Source organism: Carassius carassius, chromosome 24, assembly GCF_963082965.1.
Source record: "Carassius carassius chromosome 24, fCarCar2.1, whole genome shotgun sequence".
In the NCBI taxonomy this organism is placed as follows: Eukaryota; Metazoa; Chordata; class Actinopteri; order Cypriniformes; family Cyprinidae; genus Carassius; species Carassius carassius.
The window spans coordinates 21,303,070-21,322,153 of NC_081778.1; the positions used below are offsets into that span (position 1 = coordinate 21,303,070).

General features: G+C 36.8%; 2 protein-coding genes across 5 annotated transcripts in view; both read right to left on the reverse strand.

Moving 5' to 3' along the window:
- Window positions 1-479: 479 nt before the first annotated feature.
- On the reverse strand, window positions 480-9,260 carry LOC132103154 (casein kinase II subunit alpha). Of its 3 annotated transcripts, none has more exons than XM_059508013.1 (15): window positions 9,196-9,260; window positions 8,003-8,092; window positions 7,810-7,888; window positions 6,643-6,771; window positions 6,302-6,413; window positions 6,108-6,209; window positions 5,856-5,906; window positions 5,712-5,771; window positions 5,390-5,473; window positions 4,915-5,025; window positions 3,719-3,820; window positions 3,425-3,525; window positions 3,093-3,241; window positions 1,403-1,492; window positions 480-943 (listed from the first exon to the last, which is right to left on the reverse strand). In XM_059508013.1, the coding sequence occupies exons 4-15, from the start codon at window positions 6,741-6,743 to the stop codon at window positions 819-821; spliced, it is 1,188 nt and encodes a 395-aa protein (XP_059363996.1). In that variant the 5' UTR covers window positions 6,744-6,771; window positions 7,810-7,888; window positions 8,003-8,092; window positions 9,196-9,260; the 3' UTR covers window positions 480-818. The 3 variants fall into 3 exon arrangements, with proteins under 3 accessions (XP_059363996.1, XP_059363997.1, XP_059363998.1); XM_059508014.1 differs by lacking the exon at window positions 9,196-9,260 and adding an exon at window positions 8,163-8,315; XM_059508015.1 differs by lacking the exon at window positions 480-943 and adding an exon at window positions 1,075-1,130.
- Window positions 9,261-12,296: 3,036 nt separating this feature from the next.
- LOC132103153 (protein tyrosine phosphatase type IVA 3-like) overlaps window positions 12,297-19,084 on the reverse strand; it is a 35,281-nt gene continuing 28,493 nt past the window's right edge. For both annotated transcript variants that reach the window (XM_059508012.1, XM_059508010.1), the window contains exons 4-6: window positions 15,662-15,792; window positions 13,366-13,440; window positions 12,297-12,573 (exon numbers count right to left, since the gene is read on the reverse strand). In XM_059508012.1, coding sequence (XP_059363995.1) covers window positions 12,456-12,573; window positions 13,366-13,440; window positions 15,662-15,792 — 324 coding nt within the window. In that variant the 3' untranslated portion in view covers window positions 12,297-12,455. The remainder of the gene's footprint in view (window positions 12,574-13,365; window positions 13,441-15,661; window positions 15,793-19,084) is intronic.

Below are 19,084 nucleotides of genomic sequence, written 5' to 3' on the forward strand. Positions count from 1 at the left end.
ATTGTGTTACTCAGTAGTTGGTACAAGTCCTTGAACAGCCACTAGTGAGGCTTCAAGATCCAGGACCAAATCCAATCAACCTGCAATATACACAGAACCAGCACAGCTGAAACAAGAGCTTCCATTATTGGTAAAAGAATGTTTTGTTACACAATAATTGAACAAATCAGAAATAAATCTGGCCTTCAGTCCAAATGGAGTTGAAACGCGCCGTAACAAGAAGAATCATGACTCGGACATCAGATCTGCTTTGTCTTGTCCCAATCATATTCTTCAAAACCAAGGAACAAATCACTACTCCTCCGCATTTATACTCAGAGAAGTTCAATGTGACACCAGGTTTTGTGAACTTTGTGATCAAGACTTGTAAAAACTGGGACTAAAATACCAAATACAAAAAAAAATAAAAAATCCCTGCCTCCCAAAAAACAATTAAAATATCAGTCAGTGTAATGGTTTGAGCACGAGAACACTACAGGGACATATAAAAATTAATTTTATTATCCTTCTGCAGGTGGACATTTAAGTGTTTCTAAACAAGTCAAGGCAAGTGAGAGTTCACAACCATTTGCTTTTCTAACTCACACAGACAGGTGCAAAAAAATTATGGGTTCTTTCTGAGTTCACAGTCCCCTAAACAACAACTGAGGAGAAAAACAAAAGTTTGTGTTATTTGCAACATAAAAATAACCACAAATTAATTCAGTGCACACCCCACCCCAACACCGCTGATTCACAATTCCAAGCAGGCCCATAGAATAGAGAGACGGATAGATGAATGTGAGAAAGAGGGGGCGGGGGTGGGGGGCGGGCGGTGTTCAGGGCTGGGCTCCAGCGGCAGTGGGCACTTGTGTGGCCATTGTGTTTGGGCCAGGAATGACGGGCGAGCCGGCGCTGATGTTGGCGATATTGGGCTGTGTGCTCGGAGTCATAGAGGCGATGCCTGCAGTGTGAAAGCCACCAACACGTTTAGCCTAGTGTATGCTTGAAGCCTGAATATCTCTCTTAGTAACATTCTGGGCAAATACTTTTGAACTGTAGGATATAATTAAAAAAAAAGAAGTTTCACCCAATAATGAACAATGTCATTTACTTACCCTCATATAATTTCAATCTTGTAAGACTTTCTTCTGTGGAACATGAATTATGATATTTAGAAAAACGCTTCTGTCCATACGATAAAAGCTAGTGGGGTCCATTATTGTTCTGGACTCCACTGACTTGCATTGTATGGAGGGGGAGGGGTGGAATATGAAACAATCTTCAAAATATTATCTTTTGCATTCTGCAGAAAAAGTCATACAGGTTTGAAGTGACACGAGGTTGGGCGCCTGACAATGTTCATCTCAGCCAAAATATCCCAAACAGAGGTGAATCGCTGGAGAGTAAGGTAAAACATTACCTGCCATCAAGCTAGAAGAGCTGACCGGTGTGGAACTAGCAGTCATTCCTGAAGCTGGCGCGCCTCTGCCCTGGTCTTTAACTATAGGATCTATAAACAAAGACACATATGAAACACTAAGCAAATTCCAAATGGCTTTTTTGCACACTTGAAGGGCACTTTGGGAAGGGGAGGCCATTTGTCGGGACATTCCAAATGAAAGTGAACAACTGGATCTCCCTTCACCAAGGGCCCTTCCAGTAGTCCGTTAGCGAAGGGAACATGCGATGGTCACTTCACAAAAGTGAGTTCCATTTGTGATCTTCAGTTAGTAGATCTTGCGATGCATTTAAAGCAAAGTTGGGGGCGATTTCGAGTTCACATACAAATGTAAATAGAATAGGCTAATTAAATGTGTGTTTTAATGCAAGACAACTTTTTAATAGTAAATAAGACAATTAAATAAAATAAGAAATATTTATTAGCAACAACTGGTGGAGTGCTGCCTGCTACACGCACGCCGTTATCAAGGTAAACATTTGCGCAGTCATTCCCTTCACCAAGGGAGTTTCAAATGCTTTTACAAGACAGTGATGCCCTGCACCCTTCAAAGAACACGCTTCAAAGGCTCTGCTCCAAAACGGAGGAGACATAAGGACAAGACAGACATGAAAAAAGTAACATTGCGCACTCATTTCAAATTTAGAATTTGCAACAAAGTAACAGTAACTATATGGTTGACAAAAGGTTGTTCAACTTTTTAAAATAATATCATAAACATCATTAAATGATAGTTAAATGATAGCTTTATCAATTGGGCTAGGGCTACCACTTTTTCCTGATCAGGGTTGCAAAACCGAGGCAGAACATTTCCAGAAACTTTGCATGGGAATTTAATCTGGGGAATTTTCATATACAAAAATAAATATAAACATTTTGTTTAGCTATAAGGTGATGTGCATGCATACTTGCACACACATATATATATTTTAACTTTAGACAGTTTTATCTCCTCACCTAAATATTTGCTGTCAGTTAATTTGTTTTTACAATGGTATAACTGTATTGTGCAACAGCTTAATTACAGCACAAGAAAGTTTTAAACCAATTTAAGTAATATTTATGTGAATACTCACCAAGACGAACATTTTGCCATCTTTTTGTGTTCAGAAATCTAAAATCTATGCATGTTATGGAGGAAGGCACAGTGCATCTAAGGTATGAGTACTCAATGGTCCTGCAGTAAGTGTGCGGTGTATGTGTTTGAGGAATGTGCACGGTAGAAATTCAACTGAAATTGTATTAAATCTGGTTGTTTTAACCAAGATTATGCTGCAAGATATATTTATTTTTTTCAACTACATTTACATTACATTATATTTACATTTAAGTTCCCCATTCCTGCAATTTTGAAAATTCACAGTTTATTCCCATTAAATCCCATGGAAAATTTCCAGTCAGGAAGATTCACAGAATTTTGCAAGTTTTTTCCTGATCAAATATATATATAAAAAAAAAATGCTAGTGTCATCAAATGATCATAGACCTTGCAGCGTTCAATGATTCACTACACCCAGTGTACTGGGAGTGTTTGGACGTCTATAATAAATTCAACTGTATATAAAAAGAACAAACAAGCAAGAATGCATGTTCAATTACGAGACTGGAGATGCATTCACAAGTTTTCGAGTGCTAAACTCGGGGAACTCACAGAAGTAAGGGTGGTCCATGGCCTCGCGGGCCGTCAGTCGGGCCTGGTGATCATAACGTAGCAGCTTGTCCAGAAAATCCAGAGCTTCAGTACTGACCAGGTGCTGATTCTCACTGTGTACAAACCGCTCCCATCTCTTCCGGGAGTGTCTGGGTGAACAAGAGAAAGAGACATGTTCAAAAAAAGGTACAAACATGACTACACACACAGATATAGAACTTCAGTACAATAACTGAATATTAAATAACTATGTATAGCAAAACAGAATACTTATTTTAATCCATTTGATACAGTGTCTGTCAATACTGATCAACAGTGTATTAAAGTCATACCTGCCCAAAATGTCATTAAAGCGTGGATCCAGCTCAATGTTATATTTGTCAATGTAATCATACAGGTCCTCGGTACCCAGAACCTTTGCAATTCTAACCAACTAGAAAGAAAAACAAATCAAATCAAAAAAATTCAACAGACAAACACCCAGCGTAATAAAAGCAACCAACAAATATATTTTTTCTACACAGCAAGTTTATGAATTCATCAGATGAATGACTGAACATCCCAGCAATTTGTTGTGAAAAAATAAGTTTGTTAATGCTAATATAAAAAAATAATAAATGGTTGACCTGGTCATAGTTGTCATGTCCATGGAAAAACGGTTCCTTCCTGAAGATCATGCTGGCCAGCATGCACCCAAGACTCCACATATCCAGACTGTAGTCATACATCTAGATACAGACCAAAACATTTTTTTGGACAACTCAAAATCTGCTGAAATTCATTAAACGTGAATAGCAACTAGGGTTGGGTGTCATTTTAATTTTATAGATTCAGATTCTTAACAATTCCTAGTTTCGATTCCAATTAAAAATGAGACATTTAGATGTCAAACATATTTATTCTGTGTCTTTTTACAATGCATTGCAGCTGAATAACATGAGCACAAATCAGCAGCCTACAGAACACTAGGCCTACAAGAAAAGTAACTTTCGACAATGGTTTTAATAAATACCACAGCAAAAACAACTAGATTTATATACATTTCAAACATGAAATTGTTAAAAACAAGTAAACAGTCAGTAATAAAACAGGAACAAACAAATCAATTAGCAATAGCATAAATACAACAGAACAAATTTCAGGTACAGAAATTTTAAATCAAAAGTTTAAAAACTACATTGTTTACTTTTCACAAAGAAAATATAGATTAATCCTCATTAAAGATATTTCATCAAGATCAGTGAATGATTTTCTCTTGTTCTTTGTTTAACATTAATAACATGCAGCACGTGTTTATCAGGCTGCTGTCTCTTTAACACCAAATGCCTGCAGATCTAATAATAATGTTACACATGTGCTCTCTCACCTGTGATGTTCACTTAAGACAATAAATGGCTATGTTTACAAGGATATACTGATGTTATTTTGTGCATGCTGGTTGCAAGATTTTGGCCCGGAACTACCGTTTCAGCAGAGGAAATGCATGGAACGATTCAAGAACAGACACGGGCCGGGAATGTGGTTCTCTGTGCTTGCGCTTCAGATGTGTGCGTGACATGCATAACTGCGCAAGTCCTATCCCTTTTCATTACTAAATGGTTTAAAAATCACATAAAAATGTGAACACAGGAATCATTAAGCGGAATCAACATGCATGTGTCTTATTTCAATACCCAACCCTAATATCAACCAAAAAAAATTATTAATTGTAAAAAGGGATGACAAAAATAAAAAAAAGATTAATTAGTTTAACTCACTTTTAATTTGAATGGAAATTATGAATATTGTAGGAAAATCACTTCTTTAAATTTGGGACACTAACCTGATAGTCCACGAGGAGTTCAGGGCCTTTAAAATATCGGGAAGCCACACGTACATTGTACTCCTGGTTTGGGTGGTAAAACTCAGCCAAGCCCCAATCAATCAAACGAAGCTTTAAAATGAAAAGAAACATTCAGCAAAATCAAGAACTGACCTCAATCTATATACACTACTTGTAAAAGTTTGGGGTCAATGAGGTAATACTTCAATACTTTTTTTTGGTACTTTTGTACCTTTAAAAAAAAAAAAATGCTGAAAATGTATTGTGGTTCCCACAAAAAAAAATTTTTTTTAAGCAGCACAACTGTTTTCAACATTGATAAGAAAAACAACTTGAGCATCAAATCCACATTTTAGATTGATTTCTGAAGGATCACACGACACTGAAGACTGCAGTAATGGCTGCTGAATATTCAGCGTTGCCTTCACAGGAATATAATGCTCAATGTTGGGTAAACTCTTAACTTGGCTAATACCTTTCTATGCTCATGGTCAATCATGACATTGTGAGGCTTTACGTCTCTGTGCATTATTCCCATACTGTGGCAGTAGTCGAGAGCCTGGGGATAGAAAAGCGGAGATAAGAATTAGATCCAACATCAATTTGAACAGAGCACTTGGGCACTGCTGAAACGTCCAAACTAAAACTATTGGCAGAACGTAAACTGTTTCGCCAGTGCAAAATACACAGATATTGGATGGTTATGTTTTGCTTTTTATCGCTTTCTTAAAACACTAAATATAACAATAGTAGGGCCAGTATGTGCCTTTGTTCAGGAAGATGAGTGATCATCTCACCTTAAGAATTTCATACATGTAGAAGCGGATGTCATAGTCTGATAAAGTTTGATACAATTGCTATGAAGAAAAAGATACACTTTAGTACAAAATCTAATTTAACAAATTCTCTAAGAAGGGGCGACAAACAAGAACATCTCTTACCTTGAAGTCTGTGTTGTTAACATGCTCAAAAACCAGCGCTGGTGTTCGGGACTGGGCATTGAAAACAAAGCAGAATGGGTTTTAAACCCGAGGGCACAAAACAAACCCCCACATATATATATATATATATATTTTTTTTTGCCAATCCACCAAGTTTCCAAGAAAATAAAAAAGTCATTATTAAAAAAACAAAACAGACTCATAGTTAGGTAGACAATGAAATGTAACACCCCAATATTTTAATAAACATACCACAGGATCTTTTATGATGTCTAAAAGTGTTATGATGTTGGGGCCTCCTCTCAAGTTCTCCAGAATTTTTATTTCTCGTTTAATTTTCTTCTTTTTCACTGGCTAAAAATACAAGAAAAAAAGCAAAAAGCATAAACTGACATATCTCCAATCAAATCTTCTATACAAGTGTGAACACAAACATCAAATTATACCTTGAGTATTTTGACGACTACTTTCTCATTGTTAGTGATGTTTATGGCTTCAAACACTTCACTGTATTTTCCACGGCCAAGCTTTCGCACTAATTGATAGTCATCCTGATTTCTGCAGAATACAAACATACAAGACAAACAATCTAAGATTTAGACACTGAATGTGACAAAAATAGAATGCATGCATGCCACAATAAGCAGCAGCACATCTGATCCAAGGACCGAAGTAGAAAAACAAAGAAACTATCCACAGGGATAAAGTCGCATAATTATACCTAGGTCAAAATTGGCTATTCATAGTGCATGTAATTTATAAGAACTAAAAACTCAAGAGAACGCACCCCCAGTCCACCACATGGGATTCATAGTCCCAGTACTCTCTGGGTCGCTGTGTGTTTACATCAGGGTAAACTCGAGAGCGACTTGGGACAGGGCCAGACATATTCTACACACAGTATTCCCTGAAACACCTGGAAAGACAACAAAATATAATACTAAAAAATTGCAGGACATTCAAAAAGGTTTTACAAATATTAAAAAGCAAGGTAGGGCTGGGTGATATGGCCAAAAAAAAACATCTCTATTTTTTTGGCTGGATTGCGATATACGGTATACATCTCTGTATTTTCTACAATTTTCTATGTGGATTACAACATTTGTTTATTTAATCCTGCCCAATGTTGTCCAGTGAAACCATGTTTTTTATTAAAGACAAAAAAACTAATATATTGAAAATACCCATGTAGCCAATGGGCTATTATGTGCAAAAAGTGGGCTAAAGTCACATTACAATGTAACATTACAATCTAAAAAAATAATAATAATTTAAAGCAGAAGATAAATTTACTAATTGCATTATATTTTGATTACCCCATTACAATAGTCACTTAACAGTACTGCAGCATACCATATCGTGTATAATTATATGCGTGTTTTTTTTATTTATTTAATATATATATATATATATATATATATATATTATACACACACACACACAAAGTGCAAACTCTATATACCGCCCAGCCCTATAGCACAGTAAATAAAAAAATAAACTGAAATCTATGATCTAGACTGGGTTTTTTTTTTTAATTGGGGTAAGAAAGTGTGTTTAGGAGATCCATGAAAATGTTAAGGGAAAAAAATCGAAATATGAAAAAAATATAAAAATAACATTAAAAGTTTATAATAAATAAAAGTGAAGAAATAAAATGTGATAATCAGCAAATAAAATAAATATATCTGAAAGTACAGTACTATATAAAAATGTAAGTTAACAAATATTTGGAATAAATATTAAATGCATATTCTACAATTAATACAGACATAATTTTATATTTTCACTGTATAAATTAGGTCTTTATAGAAGAAACAATATAAATGCCTCTCAAGAGGATGATAATATTTGGGGGTAAGTGGCATGTAAAAGACTGAAAACCCTTCGTTAATTTCATAAAGCTTTAAAAAGAACAGGCTGCTGCAAAGCTTCAAAAGTACATGTTGGTCATTACCTTGGAGGGTTCCTCCAAGTAGCAAACAACAGGCGGAGCTGATGAACACAGATGTGATGACTTTATGGTGGAGCATAGGCTACAAAAGAAATAAATAAGCATGCTAAGAAAGCTTATAATCAAGTCGATTCAAAGTCAACCAACTTAATTAGAAATGTAATATATTTCCAGATCCACCACATAAACAACCCACCTGATTGTAATATGAATGAAAGAGGACATCCAGGAGCTTACTCGGGAGACACAGCAATCCTATAAGTCCTTCATCGTGGCCCTCCAGATGCTGGAAAACATAAGAATGTTGTAAACTTTGCAGACATTGCTGTGCAACATCAGCCTGGGTATCAAAGTACTGATTTATGGACCAACGTCCATTAACAACCAGCCAGGTTACTGTACTGCCCTACAGCCATCAGACTAACAAACTACTGTTTGACACGAACGTGTGATCTTCCTGAATGAAATACTAATCATTAAAATTACACAAATAGCCTAATTAAAGCAGTGCCGGGAGCGCAAACATATGGAATACATAAAAACATAACTAGGGATGATATTTAAGCGCTGACACTAACCCTAACCCTAACGAGGAATAATGGTAAATGTCCCCTTAAATCAAGATTACGTTTTGAACTACAGGCCTGATGACACAGCCAAAGAAACCGGTCAAGCTCACTAGACAGCTTTTCTACATTCCCAACTTTATCTACATATAATCCACATAATTAACTAATTACAAACAGGTCATATAAACAATATAAATACGGGATTTCTGAAAATCTTATTATTGGCTTCCAAAACAGCTGTTAGCCAGTTAACCGCTAACTAGCATAGCGTTTGCCACGCCTAAGCCATTTCTACTCTAAATTTACACTCTAAATTATTATATCTTTAAAAAGATTATAAAAGCATAATTTACTCAATACATGAACACGGAGTCAAATATATTAATGTTCTATAGCAGAAACCCTGTTAGCTGAACGTGGCGCGATACACTACAGCAAAGCTAGCGCCGCTAGCTACATTCGCACAAAAGATTAAACAAATCTATATAAAATAAAAAATCCAGATTCATAAGAATGATAAAACATACACGAAGTTGATATTTGTGTTTAATCGACCTGGAATCAAATAGTCAGTTTATGTATGTTTTTATTAAGAATACGCGACGGGTTTAACATTAGTGGAGACAAAGTACGTTAATAGTTAGCACTCTCACACACTGAGTTAGCTGTGTGGCCAGCAAAGAGCACGATGTGTATTCACTAAAGCATGTACAAGTAGCGTAGTGCCTTACGTGTGTGTCCTTTTCTGAAAAAAAAAATTAAAAAGTTAGTTCGTGTAGGAATACAAATATCAGTAGGTCGTAAACGCAAACTGCATTACCTCTCAGTGTCTCCTGGTAGACAATATGGCGGATGCTCCACTGGAAAGAGGCTGCGCGTATTAGGCTATCTATGTGTCTATGGTATTAGGGCTGTGAGTCTTTGGGTACACAGCGAATTGATTCGTTTCACGATTCATAGGTTTTCGATTCGATTCAAGAACGATTTTTGCAACGATTCAATTCGATTCGATTCTGCGTACTTTAAGTGCATTCAGAGGATTTTTTTAAATTCTTCCCCTAAGTTATTTAGATTCTTAGTCAGAGGGCAAATAATTAACACAGCAGCCTTTATGGTTACAGAACCATAGGTTAGAGAAAGAAAAAAACATTTTGTCCCTTGTCAGATGATATTTTAATGATGCTATGGCATGACATATGTAGAAATCTATGTAAGCCAAGTATTATGTATCGGCTAACATTTTGTCTCACCAGGGCCGTGCAGCCACCATTTCAGAAGTGACAGAAATGTCAAATACAATAATTTTCTCTATGTACGTATGTTTTATTATTATTTTATTTTACAATGAATTATTTTCTTACTTTGAATTTGCTATGAGAAATCAAATACACAGCTGGACAATAATCAGTCATTTGTAATTTATTTCCTAATGGCATTTTTATGATTTTTATATACAAAGAATTATTTCAAGTTTATGCACAGAACCGGGTAGAAATATATACTTTATATAGTTTCAGTTAGCACTACATTATTCATAAATTGTGTTTATTTATTGTTTATTGTCTTAATGTTTCAGGTCATTTTGCTTTTTATACAGTTTAGCTGCAGTTATAGCCTGGCACCTCCTAACTTTTATCGCGAGATCACTTCTCAAAACAGATGGAGCTTTATGGGAAAGTGTACTTGAAACAATGTGATATAATTAGATTTAATTAAAATCTAAACTGATGCAATGATTATTTTATACATCCATTATATTTTAAAATGTTTTGATAGATTTTGTGATTACATGTTAAAACAGGAATAATACTATTTTATAAAATACATCGTACATCAATAACAACAGCCGGTACATGCTTGTGAGCAATACCAGAATGACCACCAATGAGATGAGACTGTGATATTGAACAATCTGTTTTTATTTATTTTTAATGAATCCAGATTTCAGATATAACATCTGTTCCAATTTCATAAAAGAGCAATATGTACATAAATTATTAACTTTTCTTGTTTGGTATTAAAATGATCAATTATACAATAATGTCAATCACTGTAGATATGAACAGGGAACAATAAATCATTAATTATGAATCACGGTTTTAATAAAACATGTAATATCAATATGCTGATATCAAATAGGCCACTTTAGAAATGATCCCAAATCCAGTGGGTCAGTGAACCTTACTATGGTAAGAGTGTGATGTTACAGATCAGATCATCTCTGATAGCTCCCATGTTTTTTTAAATACTCACAATACTACATCATCCAGTGTCAAGGGCAATGACTTCAGCTCTGTTGGGAAAAGATCAAAAAATCATGGACAAGAAAAAGACAGGTGGAAAAAAAAAAAGTGCTTTTTTTTTTTTTAAGTCACATAGTGGATATTCTCATGGATGATCGTCTTCAGGACCACAAACGAATGTGGTCAGGAAAAAACGAAGATATGCCATGTAGTTTGTGAGTCTTGCACCATCCTTTATCACAAAAACAGCACTAGCGCTGATATCTAAATATATTCCCATTACATTTGTTACATTATTTTGCTGATCACATTGGTTTATTGAGGCAACAACTCATCAAAACATTACATATTTGCAAATGCAGACACTTAACAGATGGTGGAGACTGTAACAAAAGTGACAAACATGAGAGAAAAGCCCTTATATATGTGTGCAACATTCAGCTGCTTTATTCACACACTTTTTTTTTATTTTAATGGGAGCCATGTGGACTATTAAGTGTTATAACCAGAAATGCAAATTTGATAAGCACCTGACCACTTGTCTTATAGTTCAGCTCTAAATTGGAGTGAGCTCAGCTTTAAATGTCCGTTCATGGTAAATATAAACAAAACATAACCTTAATTCATTTGCTTATCCTTCTCACAGTCACAATTCAACAAAGATACTCTTTTATTAGATAATTCCTTAATATTTGCTTTCTAGCCGTTAATTTTGATTTCAAAGGCAGAGAAATGTCGTTATCCCAGATCCAAGGTCTTATGTATTTCATATTAACAAATTAATGATGCAGATTAGATCATTTTAGTACCTGACACAGATTTATCACCTTTGGTGTCCATATCCCCACTAGTTAGGCAGACTGATTCCATTTCATTTCCTACAATATGGACAAGACTAAATATTTTAAGCCTCACTTTGAAAAGTTCATTTTGTAATTCCACAGTAAGTGTCCAAAATACAACTAAGCAGCCACACACAAGCACTGAGTGCAAACAGCAAAAAATAAATAAAACTGGCAATTCAAAAAAAGCTGTACTTGTATGCTGCAAACGATTTTTCATGTGAGGTAAATAGTGTGAGCACTCCCTCTTGTGGCTTCTGTGTTAAATTAAACTAGAAATACTGATCTACAAGTGTGCTCACTCATGGATTTCTCTCTTCACTGATGCGATTCTGTGGCACAACAACGTATCAGATTACCTGGATAAACTTTTTTTATGAGCTTCAAAATGATTTAAAAAGCAGCTAAAACATCCAAAAACCTGGAAGTCATGTCAGTGCGCTATGTTATCGATCCAGAGGCCCACAGTTCTATTAAAAAGTAGCCAGTGGTGCAACAAACTTGAATCCCAGAATAGATTCACGGTTCAATGTAGAAAAAAGGGGCTAGATTAAACCACTCACTCACATCTTCAAAAAAGTACAGCGATATGCATTCAGAAACTTCTAAATTTCAAGAGAGAGAAAGAACAGGGTAGTGAAGCAGTTTCATACGAAAGTGTGAGCATAACGACAGTGATTGTGTTCTATGAGCAGATGGCTGGTGGCCATGATCATCTTTGGATTGCGTTGTACCGGTACAGTGTGATGGGTAGTAGCTAAAGATGAGGATGGTGTGTCGGGGGGGGGGGGGGGGTTGGGTGTAAAGACAAAATCCAATAGGATCTTTTTTCATAGCCCTGAGCTTAGCCCTGAGGGGTCTGACATATACACCAAAAGGGGGTTGAATTCCCTTCCTGAAATGTAGCAAAAGTTCAAATGCACTAGATTGGTAATTTTAGTCCGGTTTAGTCCATGAGTGACTGGATCCTTCAGTGGCAGGCCGGTGAGACTGGATCACATGAGGCAGCACTTGCTTTTCTGGTTGTGTGGGTCTTTGAAACGCAGTCTCTGTTTGGGGCGGTACTTCTCCAGGTACGTCAGCTGCTTGCTGTTGATGGCGCCCCGGCGTTTCCTGTGGGTCAATTAACACCAAATACCCTTTAGTTGTATTCGTTTTTTTAATCAATGATTTTTCCATTTATAATAATAGTAGTAATAATGATATTAAACGCACATATACAATTAAAATAATGTTTAACCCTAAATCATTAATAATTTGTTTATAACAGTTCTATTTTAATGAAAAACATTTATATATTAAATACATCTACAAGTTTGTACCTATAAAACATACAAGTATATGTACTTTAAGTAAATATTTACCAATATGCAAAATATTTTGACTTACTAGGATTTTAAATGTTTGTTAAATGTATACATGCATATATATATACACACATGCATATATACATTAGGAGCTATATAAAAATTATATATTAATATACTAATATACACTAAATATTAATATCTTAATATTTACACAAAATTAAATACATTTATCAGTAATATACACAATTAAAACTAAATGTATGAAAATATATGCATATACGTACATTAATGATTATTTTAACCAGTTATATTTTATTAATTTTTTTCTGTAATGAATTAGAGCTGTGTTGTGTGCTACTGTTGTATGTCATAATGGTGTCAGTGCATACTACATTCATCATTTTTTGACTTCATAATTTGCGATAAATTGTTTGCTGTATAATTAGCTGAGGCATTAACGATGCACATTATCACTGTAGCATCATTTACTGTGTTTGTACTGTATAACTCACTGTATTGACCGGGTTGTACAGCTGTTGTACCAACTCTGCTACAAGGTGTTGGTAATGTGTTGTTAGCTGTAATGTATACTTACTGTCTAATCAATTGAATGGCATCCTCATATTTCATTCCGCTCTCTATAAGTGCCAGAGCCACCAACACTGGAGCCCTGCAACATATACATACATGCACAGTGTTTAATACCAGGAAACAGCTTTTGTGTGTGCACAGCCCACAGAAAAAAATATGTTTTCCAGGAAAAGTGACCCATTCAGCCCTTCTCAGCAAAGGATACCACCTAATGCATGAGAGAACAGGTGTACAGTTACAGTATGTTACATTTTCTGAGTGGCAAGACTCATTATTCTACAACTTACATTACAATCTATTCTAAAGCTACTGTATGGCTTCAAGACTTGATATACAGTAACCCTGGAAGCCCAAATATCAATTCGTTTAAAAAACAGAAACAACACGTTCTTCAACATTTCTCTTTTTCTGTTTTATGAACAAGTCACACAGGTTTAGAATGATATGAGGGTGAGTAAATGACAATTTTTATATCTTAAAAAGACAGCCCAACCAAAAATGAAAATTTATCATAATGCACGCAAGCTTATGTTTGTCCATACAATGGTAGCCAATGGGCACCCAAATGTTTTGGTTTCCAACATTCTTCAAAATAGAATTTTTTTGTGTTTTGCAAAGGAAAGGAAGAACTATCCTTTTAATGACATTTAATTTGAACGGCAATTCGATTTAAGCTATCATTCTAAATGTTTACGGAGCAGCTTTCATAAATGTTTTTTTGGTATATAAAAACAATTATACAAAAAAATAAAATAAAGGTCATTATGTGCTAATCTAAGAATTACTAAAATACAATAAATTTTGATTTGAAAAGTGTACCATTCCCTGTCAGAGACCTTGTCTATTTCTAGCATTGGCGCTCAGGGTCCTGACAGCTCTGAAGTCTCCGGAGTGTGCCCCTTTCCAATGCATAACAACCGAAACTCATCCTGCTAAAGCAAACATTGGCTCTCTGTCAAAAACTGCTGAGGGCTCCCACAGGAGCTGCAATCTACGTCAGAGAGGCTTGTGCTTAACTTGTCGGCAGAAGCGGTCAGGGTGGTCAGAGTGGGAGGAGGGAAGGCAGGTTAAACCAGACTGCCATTAGCCTACCACTCCTGCAAAACCATCACATTTGGGCATCTGGATCAACAATTCAAGCACCACAGCTTAATTAGTGTATGTCTGTTTTGACAGCTGGCTGGATAAGAGGATTCCTCACTGAAAAGAGATACGAAGGAGCAATTAAGAGAGCTGTTGCTTATTCGCTTCCTATTTCAACCTTTGATCTTTGAATAATAAATCTGGATTAATATTGTGTGTCTGTTTGGATGGTTGGTTTTGGCACACAGTGGTCAGGCAGGGAGAATGGGTTTGACCTGCAGAGGACATGGGACAAGAGTGAGAGGCCTGTCGCCGAGGAATATTTGGGGAAAACATCCCCACACAAAAAAAACAAACAGTAATGAGAAACCAAATGTAAACCTCAAAACACAAACACTACACTAACACAAGCCAGCTTAAAGCTCTGCCAGAGATATTACACACATAGTACTTGATTGCATTCTGAGAGAAAAAGAGCAACAGATCCTGGGGAAAGGCTGTTGATATGTTTGAGATTTTTTCTAAGAGAGAATCGAGAATCTGCATTTGAACGTCTACGATTTATATTAACCTGATATATATATTTAACTTGTTTATTTTAGCTCCAGTCATTTTAGTACTTCAACTTAAGTTAGTTGCAAAAGCAATTTTTTTCTTACTATTTCTTACTTATTTTCATTCTTACATTAAAAAAAAAATCTTTAAACATTTATACTTTATTTCAGATTTATTTTCAATTAAATTTCCAAGTCATTCAATGATGAAAACAATTTAATAGTTTCATTTCAGTCAACATAAGCAACACTGATTTGAATGGCCATTGTTCACACATAACTAGATATCTCCCAATAATTCTAAATATAATTGGATAATTATACAATTATACTAGTATAATTATACTTACTAGGCTGATATTTCACCCAATTTCTAATCAGAATCATCAGTTACATTTACCTAGGTGAGTGTATTTTTGCAAAAACAGTCATTAGGTGTCACGTCCCCAACCAAAATAGAGTTGTTTTGAGTAGCAAGATTATTCCACTGTGGAATTTTAGTGCAAAAAAACAAAAAACAAAAACAAAACCTAATTCAGTGCAGGCACAGCACTGGCTTGGCAAACTGGCTAGATAAGGTTGTGCTCAATTCTTAACATATCACACAGATGGCTATAGCTTTTGAGTAGCACTTCTGTGATAACAGAATAACTTGACACTCACCGGCCCAGTCCGGCCACACAATGCACAGCCACACAGCAACCTGGATCCTCACAGAACTTATTCTTCAGCAGACTAAGCCAGTCATCCACGATCTTAGTAGGAGGAGGTGCACCGTCATCGAAAGGCCAATCCTGAGGGAGACAACCAGAAAGATGATTTGACATCTATTATCACAATGGATTACTACATGTCTGTATGTTACTATATTTCGAATTGAAAGGGAAAAACTCATATTGAGACACACCAAATACTAGCAGATAAGATAAAAGGGAACAAGGGGTAACAAATGACTCCAGTCACCACCAGCAGATGGTGCTCTATAAAGCTTCAGCATTATGCATCATCTCAGTTTCACAGTAATCTGCAAATCCCCATAATGATTCCTGTGGGATTTTCACAAGTTCTGCAACCGCAAACATGGCACGTTCACTCATCCCGTCAACTCCAGCAGTTTGATCAGATCTGTCATGAACAGCTTGATTTAACACCATGTGCAAGAGCTGAATCATCAGAAATGTTGAATTATGCAACACGGCAAACAGGGAATGTTCACAACTTTACTCAAGTTGTTTCATCAAATTCATTAGGTACTTAAAAGTTCACACAAAAATGAGACTATTTTCATGTTCTCCCAAACCTCTGTGACGTTCTTCTGTGGAACACAAAATGTTTCAATTGATTTTGACCATGCATTAAAGTCAATGGGTTTAAAACAGCACTTGACCCAACAGTCTTTAATTTAACTGTAATTAATCTTCAAAATGTCTCCATTGTGAGAAAAAAAATTTAATTCAGGTTTGAAGCAACATGAGTGAGTAAATGATGGATGAACTTAAATTTGACATGGTAAACTTCTTATGTTCTTAACAATTTTAGGACTTGATCTATGGTTTGATTATCATATGCTTTACAAGCTTCAGAAAAACATTGAGGGTTTTGATAAATGCTTGAGCAGATCAGAACAAACCCATTCAGTCTAGGCACAATCTGACTCAAATACAGACTTTAAAGACTTTTATCTTTATAGGGAGCTTTTCATGGAAGCCTGGATCTGAATGATTTTTTTAAAAACACAAATGTGCTGGGTCAAAATACACTGACAAACTAAGCATGGTGTTTTGCATTGCTGCTTTCTCAGAAAAAGGAGACATATTTATGGAGTGAGCTACGGATACCATTTTCTACAAGGACCATCTATGAGAATCTCCTGGTTTAAAAATAACTTTTTAATCCACTAAGAGGTTAATAGGCCCCTACTTGTCTGGTATGTCAACAGTAAGCTATTAATTCAGGGAGTCCATTCCCAAATGGAAGTGCTCTGTACTCTTGCCAGGGCACACCAACTCCAGAATAGGCAGCGTGGGGCCTAATTGTAGAAAATGCCATGGCTTTTTCTCGGATTACATACCTGCTATACCTCAAGCAACTCGAGCTTCTGCTTACAAGAGAGCAGATGATGTTTGAGGCACCTTTTTGTCTGTCAACCAACACATCAGTTTCATTGCTTCCTTTAAAGGGATTCTTCTTTTTAAAACTAGAAATTGGAAAATGAAATACTGACATAAGGCACATAAAATGTGCCTCACTGATCGGTTTTCTCATCAAAAAGAAGCATTTAATGATCTTTCATGATTTTTTCCCATATTTATTTCCGCAGACATTGAACGTAAGATTAGCGTTAATCTAATTACAAATCTTCTCAACTAGATGTCACCCTCTTATGTGCCTTGTGCGATGTTACCAACGAACCTGTCAATCATTCCTTCAGTTTAAACCAGTGGTTCTGAACCCGCGGCCTGTCACGAATTCAAATGCTGCCCACCATTTGCTGAACACACACACACACACACAACTTTTGCAACTCACTTGAAGAAGTTAAAGCAAATGGAAACACCATATACTACGCAGCAATCATCCTTAATTGAAGAAATGTGGCAAAACATCTCTGGAGAGAACCTCATATTATTAAATTCGAAAGTGCCTTCCATATTTGGATCAACATAGGCTACATTTGTGGACCCACATTTACTGCAATGTCGCGCGTCAGGTCATGCTCCCGTTCGCGTCCAGACTGCATCTTGCGTCCGCAAGTCCGCTATGGACCGCTAGGCAGGCATGATGTAAACATCGCCATCGGAGAGTGTGTACCGAGGCTCTGAGCGGACGACCGCGCGGACAGGTGCGCGTGGTCAGTAGTCTTCAAAAGCACAATTGCACATGTTCAGGCAGTGTGAAGAAGCCCATTGCCAATCGAACCAATCGGGCCGGGCTTGGGCTTGTGCGGTAAATGAGCGGTCATGTAATGTGTTTCGATTAGCGCAAGAAAGATGCGAAAATGTATGCTGAGTAGTTGAAACGGAGGCTTTCCTCTGACGATTACGTTTTTTTGTAGAACCAGCAACTAAAGCAAAGTCTGAGGTTTGGAAAAGTTTTGACCTTGTTTATAATGAGAATAATGAGTGAATAATGACGCACCATCAGTGAGTGCAGGATTGCGCTGAAGCCATCTACAGTGGATTCAATCATTTTCCTCCACAAAAACAGGTAGGCCTTACCTAATCTTGGTGAGTAAATGGTTTTCAAATATTAACTAAATATTATTTGAGTCTTAAATGCATAATGTAGACAGAGTAGGCTATATAAGCTTACGTTGGCATTATTATTTTATTATGTCAGCTGCTATGGCGAAGCAAATCCGGCAGAGCCTTTATCTTAATTCATTTCGTTATTGCCAAATACCCATCTTACTTTAGAATTTATCTTAATTAAATTTTTTAAGAAAGACTGCATTGGCCTTGTAACGATAAAACCTTCCTATTCATCCGGAAGAAGGAGGCGGGAACCGGCGGACAATCAAAAACATTTTAATAACAAAATAAACACAAAACAGCGCACCAGCCCCTCACGGACGACTGGTGCGCATAAAATAAAAACCAAAACACAACTAAAAGCCCAGGCCTGGTCCTCTCTCGTCCTTCACTGTCGTCGCTCCAGTTTTATATCCTTCCATCTCCTCCATGGGCCTCGAGACCGGTGGGACGAACAGGTGTAGTTCATCTCCAATCACTCCCCCGGCCTCGCTCCCATGTCCCTCGGCCCCGCCCCACTCGTCACATACCCCCATCGCCCCTCGCAGGCCGGGGGGTACTCCCGAGACTGCGCTCTACTCCCCCCCCCCCCCTCCCTCCGGGGGGGCCGCTCCCGGGGACCTGCGGGAACCTGGGGGTAGGACAGGCGAGGCGAGAGAAAAGGAGATGGAAGGAGGAGCGACAGAGACGAGAGAGGGGAGAGAGGAAAAAAAAAAAAAAAAAAAAAAATTCCGGTTCCCAGACGCACCGCTGCTCGGCCCTCCACCAGCTGGGTGATCTCCTCCGCGGTGCCTGGCGGTGGCACTGGACGGCCCTCGGCGGACGGCACGACACT